The sequence below is a fragment of the Macrosteles quadrilineatus genome, unplaced genomic scaffold, assembly GCF_028750875.1.
Source record: "Macrosteles quadrilineatus isolate MER2022 unplaced genomic scaffold, UCM_ALF_1.0 Scaffold_7__1_contigs__length_78375512, whole genome shotgun sequence".
NCBI classification, from domain to species: Eukaryota; Metazoa; Arthropoda; class Insecta; order Hemiptera; family Cicadellidae; genus Macrosteles; species Macrosteles quadrilineatus.
In genome coordinates, this window is record NW_026542600.1 from 58,185,606 (window position 1) to 58,209,967 (window position 24,362).

The following is a 24,362-nucleotide window of genomic DNA, read 5'->3' on the forward strand; positions in this document are numbered from 1 at the left end:
CATATATTTCAAAAACACAATAATCGTACATTATACTCCTAAAACTAGACCCTACTATAAGACAAATAATTTGTAGGGAGATTTGTTAGTAGAAAAAAATCTGTTTCAAAAATCTTGTTTATAATTTGTATAAACTGATATAATTTATAACTCGAAAGTTTAGGCTAGAATATTTAGGCCAGCTTCTTCATCTATAACTTGAGATTGCCTTTAATGTTGTACTTTACGAAAGCTCTTAACCCGTTATGGTGCATTGGTGGTGTTAAAAAAACGATAAACTGATCTTTTATAATTGGATTTTAAAGTTCCCTCGTATTTATTTAACTGTACCTTAAAACATATATAATATAAAAAAAATGTGAATCGTAGAACTTAAACAATAACAATAACAATATTATGTAATTAATTCAATAGTATACGTGTTTTGAAGTATAAATAAAACATAATTTATGTTTTAAGTACAAAGTGTATAACTAATTAGCAGTCTATTAACAGCTCTAATAGTCGTAATACCCATAAAAGTTAAATAGCATTAACAAACTCCTAATATATAAATAGGAAAGTGCAGATAAAACTGTTATAATTTTTTCAACTGTCGTATCTATTTAGTGAGAAAAGTTAATGTGTTAACGTAAAGTCTAAAAAAATGGAGAAAATAAATAGGAATTATAAATTTCCCACTACTCCTCGTGTAACTGGCTGAGAGTCCGTGGCAATTTATAGTATTTCTGCCCCGCTCGAACACTAAACCAATCATCTGACCATCTCCGTGGGTCGGTCAGATTTTGGATGAGGAATGGTTTTATGACACCCGAAGGGTCCAGTTGAACTCCGCGTGATTATCACTTTTAGTGAATAGACAAGTGTATAGGTTAATGATTATGTATTAACTCATGCATTAACTAAGACAGAACATAGTATAAACACCGCGTGGAGTTGAATGCCCCCAGTACACTCTCGCCGAGGCAAGGCGAGCGTTGGCGAGTGCGAGAGTGTACTCGGCGCGCTCGTCTTTAAAATGTGACAACTTTGGTGTCCCCGTTCATTCATGTACAGTAGTTCTGGTTAATATCAAAAGGATATCCAATGTAGAATCTTCAATCGAATCAGAGCCGGACTTAGGCATGTGCAAGACATATTTCTTTGATTATGTGTGTGTTTTTATTCTATTATTGTATTTAATTTCCTCTTATTAGGAACTAGTGTTTTTGATTGTCATTATTTAAAATAAAATTTACTCATAGTAATGGTGTATAAAATGTTTGTAAGTAAAAAAAATAATAAGAATAATAAGAAAATAACAATAAATTATATAAAGATAATAAATACATGTTGTACCCTCTACTAGGGCTTACAAAATGAAATGAAATTCATTATGGTACTTTAAAGCACTACAGATAGATGAGGACACCACACAGTTTATATGACCAGTACTCAAAGTAGTCTCCGGGTCTAAAGCTATATCTTGAAACTGCTCCTAAATCCATTACATTGCTGACTATCTCTTGAAGCCAGCTGGGAATAAGTTTACTTACTTTCCTCGGTGTCATTGTTGCTATGTTGCATGTTCTTGTTATATTTATTAAACACATTATTCTCTTATAACTGATTTGTCTTTATATAACGTCAGTATTTTCTGTTTTAGTATTTTGAAAATAGTCTACTTGTCATCTTCTCAGAGGTCATTTGAGAGCTCTTAGCTTAATTTCTCGGTAATTTTCTACTCTATGGGAAGGGGATTGATGTATTCCAAACTATATAGAGTTATTTATACGTACTCGTTTATGGTAATCCATACATATCCTAAAGTAAGTCTATTATAAGACCTAATGTGCCATACTGGTTTACGTTTTCTTAAAGCAGTATTATGTTTAGCATTAAGCTGCCCTGTCCCATCTACTTTACTAACATTGTAAATTTCACAGGAACTTGAGCATCCCTAATTCTGCCAGAATTAGTATGACTAAGAAGTACTCCCCATACCACTGGAATACCATTCTAACCCTCATTTTGTGCTTTATGTACAAGAATGCAAACAAGTACCAGCATTTCCCATACCACTGGAAGCATACCATTCTAAACCTCTTTGATGATTTCAGGGCCATAGTGCCTGACGAGTACTGTACTTGGACTCCCCAATCCCCATAGGCTATCACTGGCAGCAAGCCGTTCTAATGCTCACTATTACTTTTAGTATTTTTTTTTTATTTGGATGCAACTTTTGGCTGCTTTGTTTGAGTACTTTCAAGAAATGCATAGTATAAATTTGTAGGGAATTTTATTCTCTTTCAGAACATCGCCCTCATTTTTGGTAGATTTCCTTACCAAGCTATTTGCAAAAAAGCTAAGCAACCTCAGAATTTATAGTAGTGAGAAAATAGTCAGTTAGATGTATTTTTGTTATACTTTGTACAACTAAGGGCCATGTCATACGAGCGCTGTTGCCGTCGCGCAGATGCCGTCGAGATAGCGCCGGAAAAAGTACATGTCATACGTGACGGCAAATGCGTCGCGTTGATGCCGTCCCACCAACGCCAGGTGCCTGTCATACGTAGCGTCTTCCGGGCGCATTTGCCGTCACGGCAAAGATGGACACCATCCAGTTTGGTTGTATCAGCTTTTTGCACATTTTAGATACATATGAAGAGTATCATTTTAATCAAAGGGACAGCATTATTTTTATTAAATATAAAACAAGTACAACTGATTTCCACATCTGATTCAGTTTTCGTGCATGGCCTCCCAATCCTCGTTCCAGCACTGTGCCTTAAGTTGCCTGTTGCTGTAATCACTCGACTTTACATCGTACAAAGGTGGCAGTTTTTCAACTAAATAAATAGATTTTTCCGTATTAAACATCGTATCAAATACCGTAATGATCACTCCAAAGGTGTTCCAGTAGTTGTTCTGACAGTGCTCACGCGGCAAATGCGTCCCGCTGGCGCTAGCGCTCGTATGACAGGGTCCCGCGTTACGTGCGCCGCGTCGCTAACGCGACCGTCCGCGTTGGCAGCGCTCAGCGTCCGGCTAACGCGGACTCGACGACGGCATTAGCGTCCGTATGACATGCTCCATAAGAACCCCATTACCGGGTTGGAGCGACTTTAACGCGACGGCATCAGCGCGACGGCAATAGCGCTCGTATGACATGGCCCTAAATCTAGACTTCTACTGGACCATTATTGTTAATTATTGGGTCGTTGGAAAGCCTAATTCGTGTAAATTGTTAATCATTATAAAGTTTGATTTTATAAAATATTTGTCGTAAAAATAAAGAAAAAACAAGAATACATTAAAACGGTTTTTTCAAGTTTCTATTTCCAAGTTTCAATTTGTAGCCAACTTTAGGCTGTCTTTTTTTGAGTATTTTCAAGAAATTCATGTTAGTAAGTTGTAGGAAATCTTTCTTTCAGAATGTTACATTCCACTTTAGTCGATTTCCTTACCATTTAAAAGCTATTTGCAAAAAAGCTCTCCAAATTTATAGTGGTGAGAAAATACTGAATTAGAGATATTGTTTTTAAAACTTGTACAATTAAATCTACAGTTCTAATGGACTGATTTTATTGATTGATGGGTCAATCGAAAGCTTCATTTATGTAGATGAACATGAAAGTTAGATTTTTTAAAGATTTATGGCATTAGTTGGTTTGCCAGTATGCATAATCTAATCATGTGAAACATGTGTTATTAACAGCTGATTGTTATATTGTTATTTAATTGTTTTTCTTTGTTAACATGTTGTTGTTTACAATTTGAATTTGTGGTTAAAGTGTGTTCCTTATGTTATGTTTGTGATTCTAAAGTTATATGCCTAATCGCTACCATTAATAATAATGAGTAAAGTGGTGTATGGATTTTATAACAATTATTTTACTAGAACCCGTTGTATCTAACCACAACGGGCTCTGTTGCTAGTAATATTATAACTCTCACAACATTAGCAGAATGCCTTACAAGTAGCATAACTTCCCATACCACTAAAACTACTGGTGCTTTCAGGACCAGAATGCCCAACAAGCATGTGTACTACCACCGCTCTCCCTACCACTGGAACCATACCATTCTCACATTGACTTTCGGGTTTGATCGTGAGGATGACGTCTACCACTTTGCCTTCAGCTACCCATACTCCTACTCGAAATGTCAAGCTCACCTAGAGATTCTCGAGCGCAAGAAGATACCTCACCTCAGACGAGAACTTCTATCCAACTCTGTGGTAGGACAACTGTAAAAATATATATTTACTGTTTCATAACTTTTCACAAGTACATTGTGCTTTGATGAGTATTCGTGCTAATCGAAATGACGTATTTATACGATGCGTTGTAATTTCGTTTGTGAACGCAATATCGTGCTTGCCAACCATCTAATGTAACAAATGTGCACTTTACTCAAGCCCATTCTTTCTGGTCTGCTAGCCTATTCCAGTAATTGATCTAAAATCACCCTAAATACTTAGTCCCAAATTGAGTGGAACGAAGTTCTAATCGATTCAGTGAGGTAGTGATAAGATCAGGTTTTAGTGAAGGTGTTATGATAGTCATAAAAACCTTGTTACAAGTTAATCTGTTTTAGCAGACGCGTTATAAGTTAACTAACCTTTTACCCACGTAACTGCAATGATATACCGTAAATAAATATACTATGATAAATATGATATACTGTACTTGCGTTTTCAAAGATCCATTTTCACAAGAAATAGTTTTGTAAGCATATTATATTCACTTAAGAATAATATACTCGAAACTTAATGTATAACTTACAGATTAATATAAATACCTGATAACCTTTTCTTTTAATGTTTCCAGCAAAATAGAAGACTAGACCTTCTTACGATAACCCATCCAAAAAACATGACAAAAAATGTGACTTCTGGTCGCAAAGTAAGAGTGGTTGTGATTCTTAGCAGAATACACCCCGGGGAGACTCCTACCTCCTACGTTTGCCAGGGTGAGTAAGTGCAGTAACGTAAAGAAAGCAGGAAATCCCTCCTATTACATTACTATATGGTATATTCCATTACATCTACCCTAAGTGGCGTTTTCCAGTGCGCGCTCAGTATGATGTGTGAGGCAAAACCGATCATGTGCCGAAAAACCACTTTACGTACAAGCTATGAACGTTACTTTTCATCACGACGAAAAAATAAACAAGTACGGACTAAAGTCCTTAATAAAATTTAAGTTGTTATATTTCTGTTATATTCATTTTAATTTTTACTTTCTCCCCCTATACCATAGTATATGGAGAAAGTATTGTTTTCGTCAAAATTTTCGAGTTTGAGTTTTGAGTGGATATATTCGTTTTGGGTCCCCCAGGACCCAAAAAAGTGGTTTTTGAAGTGATGTCTGTGTGTGTGTGTGTCTGGATGTGTACAGAGCTAGGGACTACACCTGTGGTCCGATTTCAATGAAATTTGGTATGTAGGTTCTAATCCGTGGTATCTCCAGGCGTTTTTTTTTCATTTTTTTGAAATTTTGATTTTTTATGGGGATTTTCCCATAAAAACCCATAAAAAACTGGAAAAATCGGATTTTCTCAAAAATGGCCCGAACGATTCTGATAAAAAATTTAGTATGTTGTAGCCCTTTAAATTCTGAACAAAATGGTACAAATCCCATTTCTGTAAAAATTACGGTTCAAAAGTTATGGTAAATTATGTTATTTTCCCATAAAACCCCCATAAAATAACAAAAAATATGATTTTAGACAAAAATTCGGTTTTGATTTAACAGAGTATGTTATGATCCTTACAATTTTGATAGTTTTTGTAATTTTTTAGATAATTTTATTTTTAATGGGGATTTTCCCATAAAACCCCATAAAAAACTGGAAAAATAGGATTTTCTCAAAAATGGCCCGAACGATTTTGATAAAAATTTAGTATGTTATAGTCCTTTATATTCTAAACAAAATGATACAAATCCCATTTCTGTAAAAATTACGGTTCAAAAGTTATGGTAAATTATGTTATTTTCCCATAAAAATCCCCATAAAATAACGGAAAATCGGATTTTCCCAAAATTGGCTAGAACGATTTTGATAAAAATTTAGTATGTTATAGTCCTTTAAATTCTGAAGAAAATTGTACAAATCCCATTTCCGTATATTTACTCTCACCGCTTACTCATGAGAAAGGTTGTTGACAATCTTATGGGAGAAAGTATGTGTCAGAATGCTGATACCGTTTATTTAATATAAAATAAAATTATTGCACTATAGCTAACCTACATAATTAGATAACGACGCAACAATTAGAAGTTCAAGGTCATTGTGCAGCAAACACACACTATGCTAAAAGCAAAATACTCCCACCGCAGCAAACCTGCAGACTACGCGAATTTCCATTTGCCTGAATTGATTTTAAATTAAATCTATTTAAATAACATTTAGACGGCAGACATTATAGTTTTACCCTCAAAAAATTCCTACAAGAGGTATTTCTGCGGTTTTCTGTAGTATTATGTGTACTGATCAACATACTAAAAGTTTACCAAAGTTTGACCACCGGAAACGCCTTAATTTCAAGATGGCGTCCAATATGGTGTAAATTACCGAACGCCTGCAATTTTTGCCCTAGAAAAGTAATACTGGTGTCTACCTATATGTTTTCAGGGCCACTGAATGCAAACAACACATTTAAAATTACAACAAAAGTTTATTTTTTACAAAACAACACATTTACAAGTATTCATTGTCAACTTCTTCAACCCAGACTCATTGAATTTATTTTCACAGTTTTCGGTTTGGCACAGTCCACATGCAGACGTGCATGGTAGTCCATATCTTTTGCAACTGCATCGAATGTTCGACATGCAGTATAGAATATGTAGAAGACTTTCTGGTGCAACAGGTTTATTAGTCATTATTCGTACATACTTATTGCTCTCTAGTTTCCATCCCCAATTAATAGCATTCATATTTTTATCCATTCCAGTCCAATTCATGATTTAAAAATACACTCTTAGGCAATGGTATTTTGTTGATGACTCGGTTGGAGGAAGTTGTTCTGGAGTAACAAATGATGTAGGTAGCAGAAACAATATTTTTACTTAAAGAGTTTACAGCGCAATGAGGTTAGGGAATCGGCACTTCTGCGCCCACATAAAACTGCCATTACCTTGCTTCCGAGCATCTCTATGTCAGTCCTAGCTTGGTTCGGAGTTAGAAACAATTTTGCGCAATCTTCAATCGTTGCATTTCTGCTAATAAGCCTCTGGAATGCTGACTTTGTATGAAGAACTAAATCCCATGGCATGTAAAGTATCGACAAGAAATTGAGATCGATATAGATGGTGTACCTGAACTGCTAGGCCGATTTGTAAAGGAGCAACAACAGTGCGTGGTCGGGCTGCTTAGATGATGGCTTGACCAATTCCTGTATTTTTGCCTACTAAAACACCATTTTAACAAAGTCTGCAAGCATTCAGGTGTGAAAGAAAGGGCGGAATCCAGATTCAGGAATTTCTCATTTGGGTACTGGTCTGTAACGGACAGAGTGGAGGCCTTTATATCAATCCTAAGACGGGCTGGTGTTTCGATGATAGCCTTTTCCTGGGATTCCTCGTCCTTTTCAAATGTGCTGAAATATGATGTAAGAATATTTTATTTCCCTCATTGTGACAATATGTAGAAGACCTTATCCTTCAAAAAAATAAAGGTTATTTCTATACTTCTGTTTTAGCTTTTCTTTCAAATAACTTCTTCCAAATGGTTGTGAATATTTTTTTTTGTACGTGAGATATTGTTAGCTGTTCATCATCATTGGTTTCTAAATATCTACATATTTTCAGGAATGCTTGTTCTGGATCTTCATTTCTGGGTCGTCTGGGATTACTTTTTTTGCAGTTTGTCCATTTTGAAACTGAACTGGTACGCTAAATCCGGAACGAAAGTTACTGCTACAGGAGTGGTGGTAAACACAGTTAGCGGCAATCAGATCATCTCTGTAATATTCTATTCTTCCTCTTACAATACCCGCCCATTCGTCCAATCGACTATTACAGCAGGCAATTATTGTTTTTACAAATTCTTCTGTCTTTACACAGCTAGCACTAGAACTTTTTTTCTCTGACAGCAGTACCGCTGAAGAGACAGTCTGTTTCGCTGTTGAAGGAACCGAGATACCCTAGCGCTTCTGCGTTTCTAATTTATTCCCAGCTTAAATTTGTTTGTCCTTATTAATATACCGATGTCTGCATTTCGCGTGAACTTTATCTCCTGGGTACACACACAATTAATTCTTCGACTCTTTCCAAACCTGCTTTGTTTATTCCTTCAACTCCCTTTTGACAAACTTGTACAGTGTCTGTAGAACAATATAAAACTGCTAAGCATATAGGACATTTAGTTTTATTTACGATATCAGAACTCGTAAACAATAAACAAGTTAGGCAACTGTAAATGTGAAATTTATTTACAAAATGCTTAACTTAAAAAAAACTGTACTATTTTCTTGCTGAATTCAGTAAAAGTATGAAATTTCTTTATTTCCGTAGACTTCTGCTAGGAAGTAAGCCTATTTATTATTACATTTATCCTCTTTTAATGTATTTTACATGTAATATTTAAGGTCTGGTGCCCTAAACAAGTAGGCCTACTGAAGAAAAAAAACCTATAAAAATGTCAACCTCGCTGTTTACGATGAAAATCTTTTGAACATAGCCATTTTCGTTTTACATTAATTTAAATGATATACGTTTTATTTTGTGAGGGGTTTTTTTTAATAAAAATGTATCATTAGGGATGTTTCCTTAATGCTTTTGTCTAAAATTAGGTGAACGTTTTTAGAACAATTTAGACTAAGACAAATGAAAAATAAATGAGAGCCTAGTTTTTATTAGGCTTTTTGAGATAAAAATAATACTATAACTACCTACTCAAACATGATAAAATATTGTGACCTTTAGTTTTTAAATTGAAATGTAGGCCTATGTATAATGTATATGTTTCATTTAAGTTTAGGGACCCTGTAAACGAAAAAGTAGCCTCTAACTACATCTTTGGGATGAAATTTATAGAAGTTTGATATTTGACACCATCTTGGACGCCATCTTGAAATTGAGGCCTTTCCAGTTGTCAAACTTTGGTAAACTTTTGGTATGTTAATCAGCACACCTAACCCTACCTAAAAACGAAAAAAAACCTTTTGTAGGAATTCTTTGAGGGTTAGGTGGTTTATTTTCATATCTGCAGGCGTCTAATTAGGTTTTACGAGTCAATTACCTAGATACTAGAAGTACGAAAAGATTTTTTTGCCCATGGGATGAACTAACTATATTCGTTGTAGTACTGCACTATTCTTTATTGTACCTAATTACCTCTCACACAAATTCCTATGTTGTTTACATTTTTAAATTAGCTGTATTTATGGTTTTCATCCAGGTTTGCTGTTAAGTATGAACAGTCCTTAACCGTGATTTCAATGCGTTAGGTATTACTTCTCCGACAATTAATATATTAAAATGCTAAAATATAGTCGTTTTAAATTATCTTTCCAAAATGTTTTCAATCTATTTTCCTATTAAACACAAACAGCTGTTAACCGTTATTTTAATGCGTTAAGTATTATTCTACCAACAAAATGATAAAATCCAAATACTTTTTAATTAGTCTTAATTTCAATAAAACTATGTTTTCTGTGATTTACCTTGGTAAAATATACAATGAAACAGTTTTACTGAGAAAAAAGTAAAGTACTGCTAAAATGACAAAGTTTTAATGTTCACGATTCCAGCTGATTCTTTTTTGCCCTAGGCATGAAAACAGCGGTTTTCGCAGCAGTATGACGGGAAAGAGTTTTATACTATATCGAAGCATAAAAAAGATCACAACTCAGAAATCTACTGCTTGATAATCTTAAAGGTTTGAAGCAAAGTATACACTCTCAAAATTTTTTCCAGGCATAATCGACTTCCTAATCAGTAACCACCCCATGGCTCTAGCGCTGAGGGACCACGTCGTCTTCAAAATATTTCCTATGATGAATCCAGATGGTGTGTTTCTGGGAAACTATAGGTCAGTATAAAGAAGATTTCTGGATACAGTTATTATACTTATTAGTAGACGGGGAGCGAGTTGGTTTAGTGGTAGAGCACAGGGCTTTGGTACCTGAAGTCCCGGGTTCAAATTCCGACAATCGCAAATTGATTTGACCTAATTGATAATACCGCAACCCTCTAGGACTGCATGAAGTAATGAGTTAAGGTGTGAAGGTGGGACATAAAAAACTAACTTATTTCTATAATTATTTACATTGAACACCTACAACAAGCTTCTTGACAAAACCCCTACTGAGGACAGCAAGTTTGCTGCAGGGCTCTTCGACTTATAAATAGTATTTAACCTCGTTGGAACACCACAATTTTCACATAGTTACCGTAAATATAACTTTTATCATGAATAGTATTCCAAATATATATTTATTTGTTTCATTGTTGGTGGTTATTAATTTATGTTATTTTATGCACTATTGCAGACACTTCCCATTCTTGTCGACATCCTTTCAGGATTTGTTGTTTCTTGTTTTAGCTACTTGTATTGGGTATAAAAGTTATATATTTTGCCTCTTTTCTTTTGTGTGATTTTCCAGCCTTAGATGGGTTTGTGTGCGAATCTTGTCAAGTTTTAGGTATTTTCTCAGCTGAGGCGCTGAGGACGGGATTAAATCCTAGATCCTTAAACGTCGCAAAAACCATCCTCCTTCTAATCTTAATAGGAAATGTCCGCAACAATGCCTCAAATCAAATTAAGTAAACCAAAATATTTTAGTTGAAAACACTTTAATAGTGGTAGACCTCTCATAAAAAACCTCCCTTGTTATTCCAGGTCCACTCTCATGGGGGCAGACCTTAACCGTGTCTGGGGGCAGATCTCCCGGTGGATCCACCCCACGCTACACGCCGCCTTCACCTTTATAACAAACCTAGACCAGGATAAGGTAGTCAAATATAAACATTTGCTTACCTTTTTACCGAGGCTGGACAGTCAGTCCCGGCATTAAAGAGGAGTCCGAATGAGACGGGACTGACTGTCCAACACTATAAAATGTAGGTAAAACTATGTAAAGCGTTTTTGGATTAACATAATTTTTTTAGGTAAGGTGTGAATACAAACTCAAAATAACTCAAAGGATATTTTGTAAAATCGTTGGTTTTATTTTTATCTAAGTTCATGTTGCAATTGAAATATCAACATTACACATTGGCACTTTGGTATCGATATCTCACATTTATGTGCTTTACAAGTAGACTCAGGCAAACAGGGCAATTCTAGTAATAATTCAGTAGTAGATTTGAAAATCTGCTGCTGCTTAATCTAACCCCAATATTCGTTCTATTGTATTTTGCTAGCTTTTTGGGAATAACTAATGAACAAATAAACATATAGAATCACAAATTAAAACAATACCATACTAGAATAATGTTGATAAATAGAACACAGAGGAATGAAGAGTATGAATATTATTAACATACTAAAATAACATGGCTAAATTTGTAAACGAAACTGATTTTAGAATTTGGAACTGGACTTTGTCATGGATATTCATTCTCACTCTAGTCTACAAGGCGTGTTCGTCTATGGAAACACGTATGATGACGTCTACAGGTAAAAATATGTTCTGAAAGTCTTTTATGAAAATACTTATGAAATGGTATATATTCCATCACCAGGGCCTGCAACTGACTTTTTAAATATTAACTCAAGTTAAACCATTGACTTGACTTTATAGTTACAAAAGTTAGTCGGTATACAAGCTCAAGCAATTAGGTGGGGTTGAAAAGAAACATTTGAACATTTGATGACTATGAATGGAGCACTATTGTTTTTTGCCATTCCGCTTCATTTGCTTCATTCTTTGAGTTAACTAATACATATTTCAAAATATTGTTCACGTGTATAAGTGAGATTCATAAAGGGCTTCCTTTATTTGTTGACATCCTTTAACACTGTTATCTACAATCTACGATGTTATTATACAGTAGACTGACTAACCATCAAATTAACAAATCAAAACAATGGTTAGAGAGAACAAACCCTAGAACTTATCTTAGTTTCTTGTTAATTAAATAATCGGTAACTAAAGTATATGTACAGTACTACTAAAATGAGCCTTAATTCAACATTCACATTTATTTTTAATATAATCATGTAACAAAATTGCTGTATTAAAGTCCTAACACCATCCTGATGAAAGGTTAAACCAGGAACTTTATAGGATTAATTAATTACAATTCGTGTAAGGAGTTCCTCTGATACCCTCTAGAACGCAGCACATGTTGGTGGTTTTAGTTATACAGTATTGTTGGTCCCCCAGATCTCAGCAGTGTTGCCATAACTACTAATTTCCCTTTTGAAGGAAGAAATTTACCTTCGATTAAGCTATAGTTGTTATCACTTATCCTCCTAGGGTTTGATAACGTTATTGTTATAATAAATTCAATTAGTACAATTACTAAAACAATACAATCCCTAGATTTCACAAAATGCACTAATGTCAATACATTAGTGCATTTTGTGTAATCTAGGGATCTGAATTTAAACTTCAACCAATAGATCCAAGACTAGATTTCTAAATGGATAAAAAATTATTTAAATCAGCAATCAATATAATCTCTGGATGTTTAAAAATTCTAAATAATACATTAATACATTGTTTATTTTTTAAACCTGTACACATTTATAAAATTAAACATTATATATGCATTACATACCAAAATACTATGATTCATCTCCTTAATCAAACTATAGAATGTGTGAAATTTAGTGACATGGTATATCTACCCAAAATAGGCAACCACAAAATGTTAAAGCTCTTTTATAATGTTTGACAAAGAAATCATTTTTTTGAGATTATATGTCTAGCATGTACTTTTAATGAGAATGAAAATTGAAAATATTAAAATAACATCAAGAGTTTTACCATTGACTATTGGATACTGAAGTAGACATCCCATATATATGTATACCAGCTGTTGCCAATCTTTTCATTGGAAGAAAACACAGTTGTGTGAGCCAGTCATAGAATGTACTAGTGTCTACAATTCTATTTTGTACCTTAAATGTTGTAACTGACATAGTTTATGGGTCATGACAGTTGCTAAAGCTCACAATAAGTCGTTCAACTTAGTAAAAAGGTTCTTGTACTCAAAAGAATTCAGTAATTTAGATCAGCGCAATCTATGGGTGGCTCACATTAACTGCGATGAAAAAAAAACCTGTTGACAATTTTAACATGGGGACTGAATGTCTAGTTGTATAAATAGTCAAAGGTTTTACTATACAGTATTGTTGTGTAATATAGATACGAGAGGCATATTGTCTTTCCCAAACTACTTGCACAGAACACAGAGGGGTTTGAGCAAAGCAACACAATGTTCAACAGGGACTTGAACAAGGCCAACTCGTCTAGAAGGTAGGTGCATGTTTTCAATGCACACACTATGAATTACACTATAAAAATGTGTTTTCATACAGAATCAGCTGAATATTCACAATAATAAACTTTTAAAACCTGAAAGGTCCGGAACTCCTGAACTTCAGGAAAAGTTTTCAGAACCGGGAATTACATTCATATGGGGGAAATTGTCAAGCTCAATCAGAGTGTTTAGAATACCACAATTATAACTATTCTATTGATGTAAATAATATATTTCAATCCATACTCTTGGGTATAATACTGGAAGAACGGCATTTGCTACTATCAATATAATTACATTATGATGACAATATTAACATCAAAGTTTTGAAATGGTGGGTACTTATTTGTAATGGGGATGCCTCGTTTGAGATGTGAGTCTGATCGAGTACCGTAGGGTTTTTGTACATATGGTGGTAAAGGGAAGAATCCCTAATTTTGAAGGTAAATCAAAAGACAACCGAAAATATTAGAACTAAACTAAACTTTATATTGTGATCAAAAGGTTACAATTGGAAGTTAATTTTGATATAATTTAACTTGGTTTTAAACAGCACATATTGCAAGTGGGTTCCCTTATTGTAAATTCACTGCTGTAGTCTGGTTCTGGAGATCATCATAGTTCTGTGAGGCATTTGTTGTGGAATGTAGCAAACTTCAAGGTTAATTGCATTCTTCAAGGCATCTAAGGTTCTCTCGTGAACGACTCTAGGATTAGAATCACTCCAATAATGCATATTATGCTTATTTACAGCTCCAGAAATATGGAAGTGTGCCTCCTCACTAAACAAAAACCTGAGCATAATGAGGCAGGTTAAGGTTTCACATGCCTGCATTCTCTGTTTCTAGTCCTCTTGTGTGAGTTCATGAGCAACTACCATCTTAAATGGATAGAGATGTAGATCCTTATGGAGAATACAACGCAAAATATGATTAGACAACGACAGTGCGGATGCTTGTTCACAGTGCACGCTGCACAGCAATAATAGACTGATTTTGGTGAAAATTCATCTTGACTGCAAAAGGGCATTGCTCACTCGACTAAGCCATGTCTACTGCTGATGGTAATATTAGTAGGAAATTCCAAAGCAACAGCAATCATTCGAGCTAACCCCATTTCTCCAGCACATCCCCACTACTCACAGCGTCATCTTAAAAGTACCGGTAGGGATGTATCCTGCTCCACCCTGTATTTTGTCCCTAACCTTATCAAACATTTTCATTTGGTCAATTATTAGATGTGAAAAGGCTGCAAAACTTGTTTTTAGAGTAATTAGTTTGTTCTTAATAATTTGGTTGATCATTTTTCTGTTTTGAATTATTTTTTCTATCTAGTTAAAGACTCTGACACTAGTTGTTGTTGCAGAACAAATTATTATAAACACTAATGCTCTCAATTAAAGTTTAATAAATGCTCTTATTACATTTTATTTATGTACTGTGACAGCATAGTAGGATTTTGGAATGGGAAGAATTTGTTATCTGCTCTACTCCTAAACTGTGTTTTTGATCCCTTGTTTAGATTTTTTTTATGGGAGAGGAATTAAAAATGCTTTTACGCAAACAGGGGGCCAGCCTGTAGTGTGAAACTCTTAAGCTTATCAGACTACTCACTAAAAAACCCCCCCTACTCTGTTGGGACACAGACCTGGGATTGTTTGTTTGTCACATTACTTCAGGTCAGGTCAACGTGTGACCTAAGCCTTCAGGGCTCGCACTGTTTCTGGCATTCAATTCCTTTATGACCTAGAGTGCATCCCGGTCAAGGTCAAGCTTCTTAGGGCGGAGAATACCCTGGACGGAATGTGACACACAGGCATTGACCTCACCCTCCCTCAATCATCGGGATGACCGTGTCCACCGACAACTGTCCTACATGTTGTTGAGCCTCCAGGTGGGGCTCTTCCCAATGCTGGCAGCGGACGAAAGTGTGCTCCGTGTCGTCGGGAGTACCCATGCAGTAGATGCAATCGGGTGACATGGCTTTGCCAATCCTGAACAGGTACGACCGAAAAAAAAACCGTAACCCGTCAGAAACAGGGTGAGGTAATAATCCACCTCACCACACCACCGGACAACCCATGGTTGGACTTGCTGAATCAGTCTCCTGTTCCTAGCTCTCCTGCCAGAGACGGTAGGTGTGGGTGCGCTCCTCTGTTTTTGCATGGTCCTCCCCACCTTATATTTCGCTTTGCTCTCCGCCGCCAAAAACTTGACGGGGATTACTCCAACCTCCAAGACAGCGGTTTCGGACACTGTTTGGTAGGCGGATGCTACCTTGAGTGCTGCCTGACACTGCACTCGGGCGAGCCGCATCCTATACGCCTCCTTATTGAGCTCGTCTGCCCACACTTTTGCAACATACAGGAGTACAGTCTGGACTGCAGGTCAACAACCTTTTGGGACTGGACCGAGGACCTCCGACATCAGCTATTAACCGGCTAAGAGAAGAAATCACCGTAGCAGCCTTGTACCCCGTTCGCAATATCTGGTCCCCTTAGCTAACCTTAGTGTCCACCATGACACCAAGATAGTTAGCGGCATGAACGGCCCACCCTCAATGGCACAATGGTGTCAATCCGCTTTCTGTTCCGAATCACGATCTCGGTTTTACTCAGAGTGAGTGAGACACCGTGATCTGCACTTCCATGCGTTTATAGTTCGCATGACTCGGTTTAATTTTAGCTGGGCCAGCTCAACACTACGGGCAGCTATTAAAACTCCTCAGGCATTTCAGACCTCAGGAGGCTGTCATAGGCAACATTCCAGAAATCCGGGCGGAGTATGGAACCTTGGGCAGCACCAGAAGTGACTCTCATCGTCCGTTGGCCTTCTGTAGTGTCATACATGAGGAGGCGTAACCGGAGATAAGATAATCCTCTATAATGCGCATGAGGTATGCCAGGATGTGAAAGGTGTTCTACAGAGCGTCCAGTATATCGCACGCACCATCTCGCAGAATTAAATGCGTTGTTTATATAGATTGGTCCCTTGTTTGGATTGGTAAACAATTCGATTTTATTAATATTATAATATAAGAAATTCTTCATCATAAGAATTAATTAAAGTGTACCTACTACATGTTATTGACCCAGTAACAAGTAGACTCCCTCTTATCTGGACACCTTTTAACCGGACATCAGTTTAACCGGACTACACTAGGCGGAAATGACATTTCTTTAACCGGACAATTTTTATCAGCACATTGGTTTAACTGGACTAGATCGGTAGGAAGTGGGCAGTACTAAAAAGACTGTTCTCATGGGAAAGATTTGAGACCAGTGATCACGTGTCTAGATTCAATGCTCTCATAAATTCAAGTAGAATATCACAGTAAACAGTATGTTTTATCGAGTTTTTAGGGAGGTCGGTTTAACCAGAATTATCCGGACTGGCCTCGGTCCCGAGGAGTCCGGATAAGTGGGAGTCTACTGTACAGTAATTTGATAGAAAATTAAGACAATCTATAAAAATCCTAAGAACATTCTTGATTGAAGGAATGTTGAAGAAGGAAAGGAAAATGAAATGGTTAAAGTTACAAACAATAGTTTAGCAGAAAATAAAGGTGTGTCTTAAAAATAGGGTCACATATGGATGTAATTACATCCCAAGCGTTCTCGCTCCACTTCACCACTGCCATCTATTGAAGTTAAGAGTCAACAATGGCTGTAATGACCAAAAGATCAAATGAGATTGAAGTGGAAAAAAATAGAACACCAAGAGCATATATTCTTTTTCATTCTTCCAGTGAGCATCTTTTCCTTTTCTTCTCATTCTCATATAGAGCAGATGGTCCATCGACCCTATTAATCATTACCATGTAAGGGTGTCCCAATAAGAACGCCGGATTTTAAACGTTAATAAACCATATATTTTCACGCTAAATTAACAATATGAAACATGAATCTTAAAGCATAGTATCTCCGATTAGTAATGGAATATTATGTCTTGTAAGTGCTCACTTGCTGCCTGCTGACAAGCCCGACATCTCTTCACAAAGTTTTCCATCACTTTTTCACACACTTTCTGTTGAATTCCATTAATGGCGCGATTAATTTCATCCATCAGGTCTTGGATTGTTTGAGGATTATTGGCGAAAACAGGCGAATTTAAATGTACCCAAAGAAAGTAGTCGCACGGTGTTAAATCGCACGATTTTTCTTAGATGAATGTGTGCTTCATCGCTAAACAGCAAAGTTTTTGAAAACATGTAATTTTCATCTTAATTTCCAACCACCCAGTTTACAAAATCAATCCGTTTTACAGGATCTTTTGGCTTGATCTCTTGTGTGAGTTGAATTATGTAGGGGAACATGTGAAGGTCTTTTACGAAAATGCCTTGTACTGTGCTCCGAGCTGGGTCTAACTGCTTACTACGCCGACGAATCGATGTTCTTGAGTTGTCTTCTACACTATCATGTACAGCCTCAATATTTTCAATGAAGTGACCTGCCCGACTTCGAACTGGTCTTTTAATGTCCAAAACTGAGCCAATTTCTTTGAACTTATAAATAAATCTTCGGACAGATGACTCATTTGGTGCATAATCCCGGCCGAAAATAACGGGCAGCTTCCGCACCGTTTCAGCGAAACATTCCCGGTGCTTGTAGTGCACTTTAGCATTGATCCAAAAAGTAATATGGAACTTGTGTTTATTTGAAGTAACATATTTAAAAGACTCATGATGTACAGTGATTTTCCAGGGTTTTCTGTGAGGTACTGAAGGATTCTGTCAACTGCTACTCTATCATCGTGTCCTGTTATGGCTACAGACATCCCAGTGTCCCAGGCATCCACTACTACACAGAAGAGTCTTGTATCCTTTGATAGCATTCATTAACACAAAAAATATATAAGCTAAAGCTGAGCAAAAGCAATCAATGGATGAACGGAAACAGATATAAGTAACTAGATTGTATGAGGTAAGTGTGATAGTCTGATAGCACAACTCTTGTTGTGCTATCAGGTATTGGAGGAACAACCCTTATGCTTCATGGATAATTGTGAGGGAGATTTTACATTGAAATTGTAGAGGCTAATTTCTTAGGAATAGAGGTGTGATATAGTTGACTACATTTTTAGTATTACAGCATGATAAATATAGTGTGTTGTTCTTTAGGAATTTGATGATCTGCAGGATTATTTCCTTTAAGTGCTGTCCAGATTATAACAGGATTACATTTCTTACACATAAAAGAAGATAATTCATCAAACAGAACAATGGAAGCTGTGTTCTACAAGACATATTATTATATCATCACATGCTGATACTTTGTTCTTAGGAGCCCACGATTGTTTTTCACATTACTTCAGGCTGGACCTAGGGGTTGGGCCATAATCACATAGATAAAATCCATATTGCTGATTTGGCTAGATTTGAACCCGGGACCTCAGGGACCAAAGGCCTTTGCTCTACCACTAGAACAGCTTGCTCCCACATGCTGATAATTAATCAATATAAAATATTTAAAAAAATATATACAAGCAAGCAAAACCCTTAACATTCTAGATTGCCGCCTAGGTCGGAACATTGTAAGGACCTGCCTAGACTACTACAGGATCATCGGGGTTGTGAGCGCAGTCGAGGGTGACAAGAAGCCAAGCACGGCAAAGTCACGACAGTCTCGGAAATCAGCTTACTCTGGAGCCCTAAGCAACCGCAGCTATCCTCTTCATCCCCACAGACACCCTACCAGGGCCACCAGTAGCTCCAGTGATGCCTCTACCAAGCTTAACATCAGCTTAGACGTAACTCAGGTAATATAACACTAACATTAACGTTATATCTCATAGACACCCTCCCAGAGCAACCAGTAGCTCATGTAATGCCTCTACAGTACCAAGCTTAACATCAGCTTAGATGTAACTCAGGTAATAAAACACTAACATCTCACAGACACCCTACCAGGGCCACCAGTATCTCCAGTGATGCTTCTACTAAGCTTTATATCAGCTTAGATGTAACTTAGGTAATACAACACTAACGCTAGTAACATACTAGGCAGCTTTTGCCACGGCGGCAATGTCGTTCACACCATAAACACATTCAATTAAAGGTACTGTAGAGCTTTAGACACATTTTCACCCTATGTTTTCTTTGTAGCCATTGTCTGCTGATTCACGAAAGTTTCACCACAAGCGAGGCCGAGGTCGGCGTGGTAAGAGGACCACCGAGTCTCTTGTTCAGAGTCGCCAATGGACGGTCGAGCCTCGACCTGATCCTCGACCACAAGCCCCTCCTAGTCTCTCCATCATTGACTTCAATGTACTTACAAGAGGCCCAGGCGGTCTAGAGCACTCCTTGGGGCGACACAAGCGCAGACGACGCCCCAAGAAACCTTCCCCTCGCGACACAAGCGACTCCCCTGCTTCCCCCTCCTGAACTTCCAGTCCCAATTGGTTTACGAATAATATATACAACATTTTAACTGTACAGTGTTGTATTAATAAAACATTCATATTTGGGAGTTTTAATGCTTTTTTATGTTTAATGTAATGCATTACAATGTTAAGGTTCTGAACAGTTCTAGAATAAAAATTAAATTTGTTGAGGTAAGCTTTTGATTGTGTACTGTTGTCAGTTACTGATTTCCGTTGAATATGCCGACTTTTTAAACATCAAGCCAAACTGGAAGGTCAACTTATTTTAAGTTCCAGCTTTTTTTTGGCTGTACTTTCTACTTCAGTATCCTAAGGTTTATAAAATTATCCACCAATAACACAAAAAATGACCAAGATTATAATAATTAAAATTTTCCTTATAAATAAGTCATTATTTTATTTGAACGGATATTAACTGTTTTCATGGGGACCAAAACTATTAATCCTTTTACGTAATTCTTCTATTTCCTACATAAGTCCCTTTTCAACTAGTCACATTATTCAAATTTCTAATGTTGTGTTTTGTTGGGATACCAAGCTTAACTTTTTATATTGACTAAATTAAAAGTGATATTTAAATTCTCAATAATTAACATTCACTACAAATGGTGGGTAGCTGTGGTAGTGACCAATGTCAGATTTCTTCTAATCAGCCTTAAGAATCACTTTTCAGTAAATAAACCAATATTAAAATGCTTACTTTTTCTTTTAGCTGATTTCTACAGCTCATGACTTCTTTCCGCCTCAAGTTTCGATGCAAGATCTGTCTATTCACTCGCAGACTTGAAGTCGTTATCATGGCATTTTACTATTTCCATACAACAACTGTGTCTATGTAGTTCTCATTTCAATTTCAAAAGTACAATTAATTACATATGTAGGTAGTTAGTCTATTTCCAAATAACGACTACATCTATGTGATTCTCCACCAATTAAGATTGAGACACAAATGGTCAGTTTACCCAAATAAATAAATATGAATATAGAATGGAGTGCAATACCTTTTGTGATTTTTCTTCTGACTATGATCATCTGTTTCTTTGGGTAAAAACATATTAACACATATAAAACATATAAATTTGCCTATAGCCTAGAAGAAAATGTAGTTCAATTAGTTATTTTCTGCAGAGTAACTTACTGCATTCAAACCAACCCTTGAGAGAAAAACACAACCACATATACAGCATCAACAAATATATCAACTTATGCACCTGGATACAGGATAAGGTAGATACAATCCTTCAAAATGGTGGAACCGTTGATAATAAATAAATAAATCCTAGACCATATTCTACTATCAGTGGTGGATTCAGGCTTTGAAGGGCCCTGGGCAATTAGCTTATTTCAGGCCTAGTATCAGTACCTGGTCTGGTGCACATTTGGGATGTCTGGGAGACATGGAATACTCTCCAGGCCTAGGGGATCTTCATTCATAAAACTTTTCAAAAATATGCATACACAGGATGGGATTCTAAGCTATCTGGCAACATTCTTATCAACCTGTTTGCTAGTAGTTGTATGATGGCACATGTGACAATTTCTTCCTCTCCACATCACCAATACCAGCTGTAAGGCACAAGGGAATGATTGGTGTCTTTCACTTCTACTAGGTGACAGATCAGAATCTACCTGATAAGGCAACTATTTAATAAAACTCAACCTGGATTTATTATACTGTAGGAAATGTATATATTAGTACCTAATAGAATATTATAGTTCGCCAATCATACGTTATTTAAGGCGGTAAACATTAGGTTATTTTAAGCAGGTTATTATAAGCAGTGCTCGATTTGCGGGGGAACACGGTGGAACAGAGTTTTGGTATCTCTCTTTTGGAAAGTTTAAAATATTGGGATGAATAGACGTACAAATCACATTAAATAGGTTACAGTTCCAGCACCTGGGTTACAGTTCCCAATGGAAAGCCTAACTCATGTAGATTTGCAAATAATTATAAAATTGTGATTTCATTAAATATTTGTGGTGAAAAAGTAAAAATAGCAAAAATACATTAAAAACTGCTTTTTCAAGTTTCCGTTTTCAAGATTCTTTTTGTACCCAGCTTTTGGCTGCCTTTATTAAGTATTTTCAAGAAATGCGTAGTAGTTCTTTGTGTTCTTTGTAGTAAATTTTATTCTCTTTCAGAATATCACATCCACTTTGGTCGATTTTCCCTCCATTTAAAAGTTATTGGCAATAAGCTAAGTGATCTCCAAATTTATAGTGGTGAGAAAATACTGAATTAGATATATTTTGTTAAACTTTGTATAACTAAATCTAGACTTCTACCAGACCGATTTTGTTACTTAATGGGTCGTTGGAAAGCCTAATTTGTGTAGATTTGCAAATAATTATGAAAGTTTGATTTTTTTTATTTACTAGGTGAAACACGTCAAAGTCTACAGTTACTGTTGAGGTTGCAAGCAAGATCGTTTGACTATAAATCGATAATAAATAACTCAATTTTTTGTACAATTAGTGGTGTTCGTGATTTAGCTGTGTGCTTTAGGTACGTTCGTATTTTAAGACCAAAATCATAAAAATCGGGTGGGTAGAAGATCCAAACGAATTCGAAAAAAAAAACAAATTTAACTCCCGTTAGAAATGTACAGGAAGGCAGTTTGTGCATAGCTCGAAATATATGTCAAAACGAATGCCGATGCTTGATGGCAAATCTGTGGTAGTCCATACCTTTAGTTTAAGGCCAAAATTATGAAAATCGGTTGGGTAGAAGAGCTAACCCGACTCGGAAAAGAAAAAACAATAATTTTTATAGATGGCAATAATTGGTTTACCAGTATGCATAATCTAATCATACGAAACGTGTGTTAGTAATTCAACAGCTTATTGTTATATTGTTGTCTAATTGATATTTCTTTGATTAAATGCTGTTGTTAACAATTTGCATTTGTGTTTAAAGTGTGTTCCTTATGTTAAGTGTGTGATTTTAATGTTATATTCTTAATCTGTACCATTAATATTAGTGAATAAAGTGGTGTATAGATTCCATAACCATTATTTTACTGGAGACCGTTGTATTTAACCACAACGGGCTCTGTTGCTATTAAATACATTAAACACAACACAAACCATCGATAGCGCTTATCAATGCAAGTCTAATCGGTCCCGGTGCGGCGGCGGTTTTGGACACTTTGTTTCTTATTACAGTATGTTCGTGTTTGCGTTGTCAAAGAAACTTTACAGAATTCTGTTGACGAAAAATTTAATTTCAGACGAAGATAAGAATATTTTGGAGTGATAGTAAAGCCTATCTCAAAACGGCAAGAAATTGTATTGCAATTTTTGCCTTTTGTTCCAGATTGTGATAAAAGGGTGTGTTCCCTCATACAATAAAATATAAGTTTTATACCTACTGTATGTAGAATTATCATTTTAATTACGTTGATAATTAATTTGCTCGTAGTTTAGGGGTTTCGTTTAGTCTCTGGCTGTCTATAAAAACCACATATAGGAACACCGTGTCGACGGCCGTAGTAGGTATGTTTCTCATTATCTTGAAATATTATCGCATCTTTTACAATTTGGCTAGAATATATTTACTACATTCCAACTACAATATAAACTCTGCGTCAGTTCATAGTTGATTAATGTAAACTCTAGTCCATAGTGTTTTAACTCTAGTTGGTATGTTCTAAAAACGATAGTTACAAAAATTTTCAAGATCCACACCGGATCCTGATTGTAGCATTTATTTTTTACTTTTGTATAGATCCCCGACCTGTAAAGGTGCCAAGAGGTACGCCTTTGGTGCAAGTTGAATCATATTATAGACAATTAAATATGTGTAATGTTTATCACAATGCTAAACTATTTCTGAACCTTTTGACAGAACAATCTTCTTACTCTACAAGGTGAAAACACTTACGAGGTGAGAAACTTAATTGTGCCACCATTAGTATCTCTCAGAAACTATTGGATTAAAATAAAACTTAAAATGGAGAACTTCAACTAACGTACCTTCTGGTGACATTAAACTAATTTTAAGACTTATTTACTTTTAGCAATTCATCTCCAAACTTACTAGTTAGGAGCTAAAGGATGCAGAATGTACGAAGCAGTCCCCCTTTACCTAGGCGGTATAGACTGTAACTCCTAAACGAGTATTTTTAGAGAAAGAATGTAGAGAATAACAACTTTTAAATGTTGCATTTACATTTAACAGCCATAGAATAATTTGTTCTATGCTACAGCCATGATAAAATACAAGGTGTTCCGTAACAAATTTCAACTTTACTATATTGTAAAATGTTGGTAATAACAAAAGTGTAATGCACGTGTTAATGTCATAAGAAAATAGTTAAAGATCTCCTTTAATGTTTTCTCTAAATCTAATAGTTTCTCAGATACCAATGGCCACCCTTTATGTTATACAGTGCTTACAATTTTTCTGATCTGCAATTGTATCATGCTAGACTGAAATGATTTGCTGGCGTCTTCAACTTCTCCAGAGTGATCTTGAGTTTATAACGCTCTGGACTTCAGTACACACTGACCCACATCCAGGTACAAGCCACAAGGTGAAGGTCGGGCCGATGACCCT

The 24,362-nt window shown here is 36.0% G+C and overlaps 1 protein-coding gene across 1 annotated transcript in view; it reads left to right on the forward strand.

The window, feature by feature from the left end:
• The window catches only part of LOC128999027 (cytosolic carboxypeptidase 6-like), a 38,422-nt gene extending 18,591 nt beyond the window's left edge, over positions 1–19,831 (forward strand). The window contains exons 5-13 of the mRNA XM_054425384.1: positions 4,003–4,219; positions 4,812–4,953; positions 9,906–10,020; positions 10,831–10,942; positions 11,519–11,610; positions 13,307–13,417; positions 18,124–18,236; positions 18,930–19,177; positions 19,524–19,831. Coding sequence (XP_054281359.1) covers positions 4,003–4,219; positions 4,812–4,953; positions 9,906–10,020; positions 10,831–10,942; positions 11,519–11,610; positions 13,307–13,417; positions 18,124–18,236; positions 18,930–19,177; positions 19,524–19,802 — 1,429 coding nt within the window. The 3' untranslated portion in view covers positions 19,803–19,831. The remainder of the gene's footprint in view (positions 1–4,002; positions 4,220–4,811; positions 4,954–9,905; positions 10,021–10,830; positions 10,943–11,518; positions 11,611–13,306; positions 13,418–18,123; positions 18,237–18,929; positions 19,178–19,523) is intronic.
• The last annotated feature ends 4,531 nt before the right edge of the window (positions 19,832–24,362 follow it).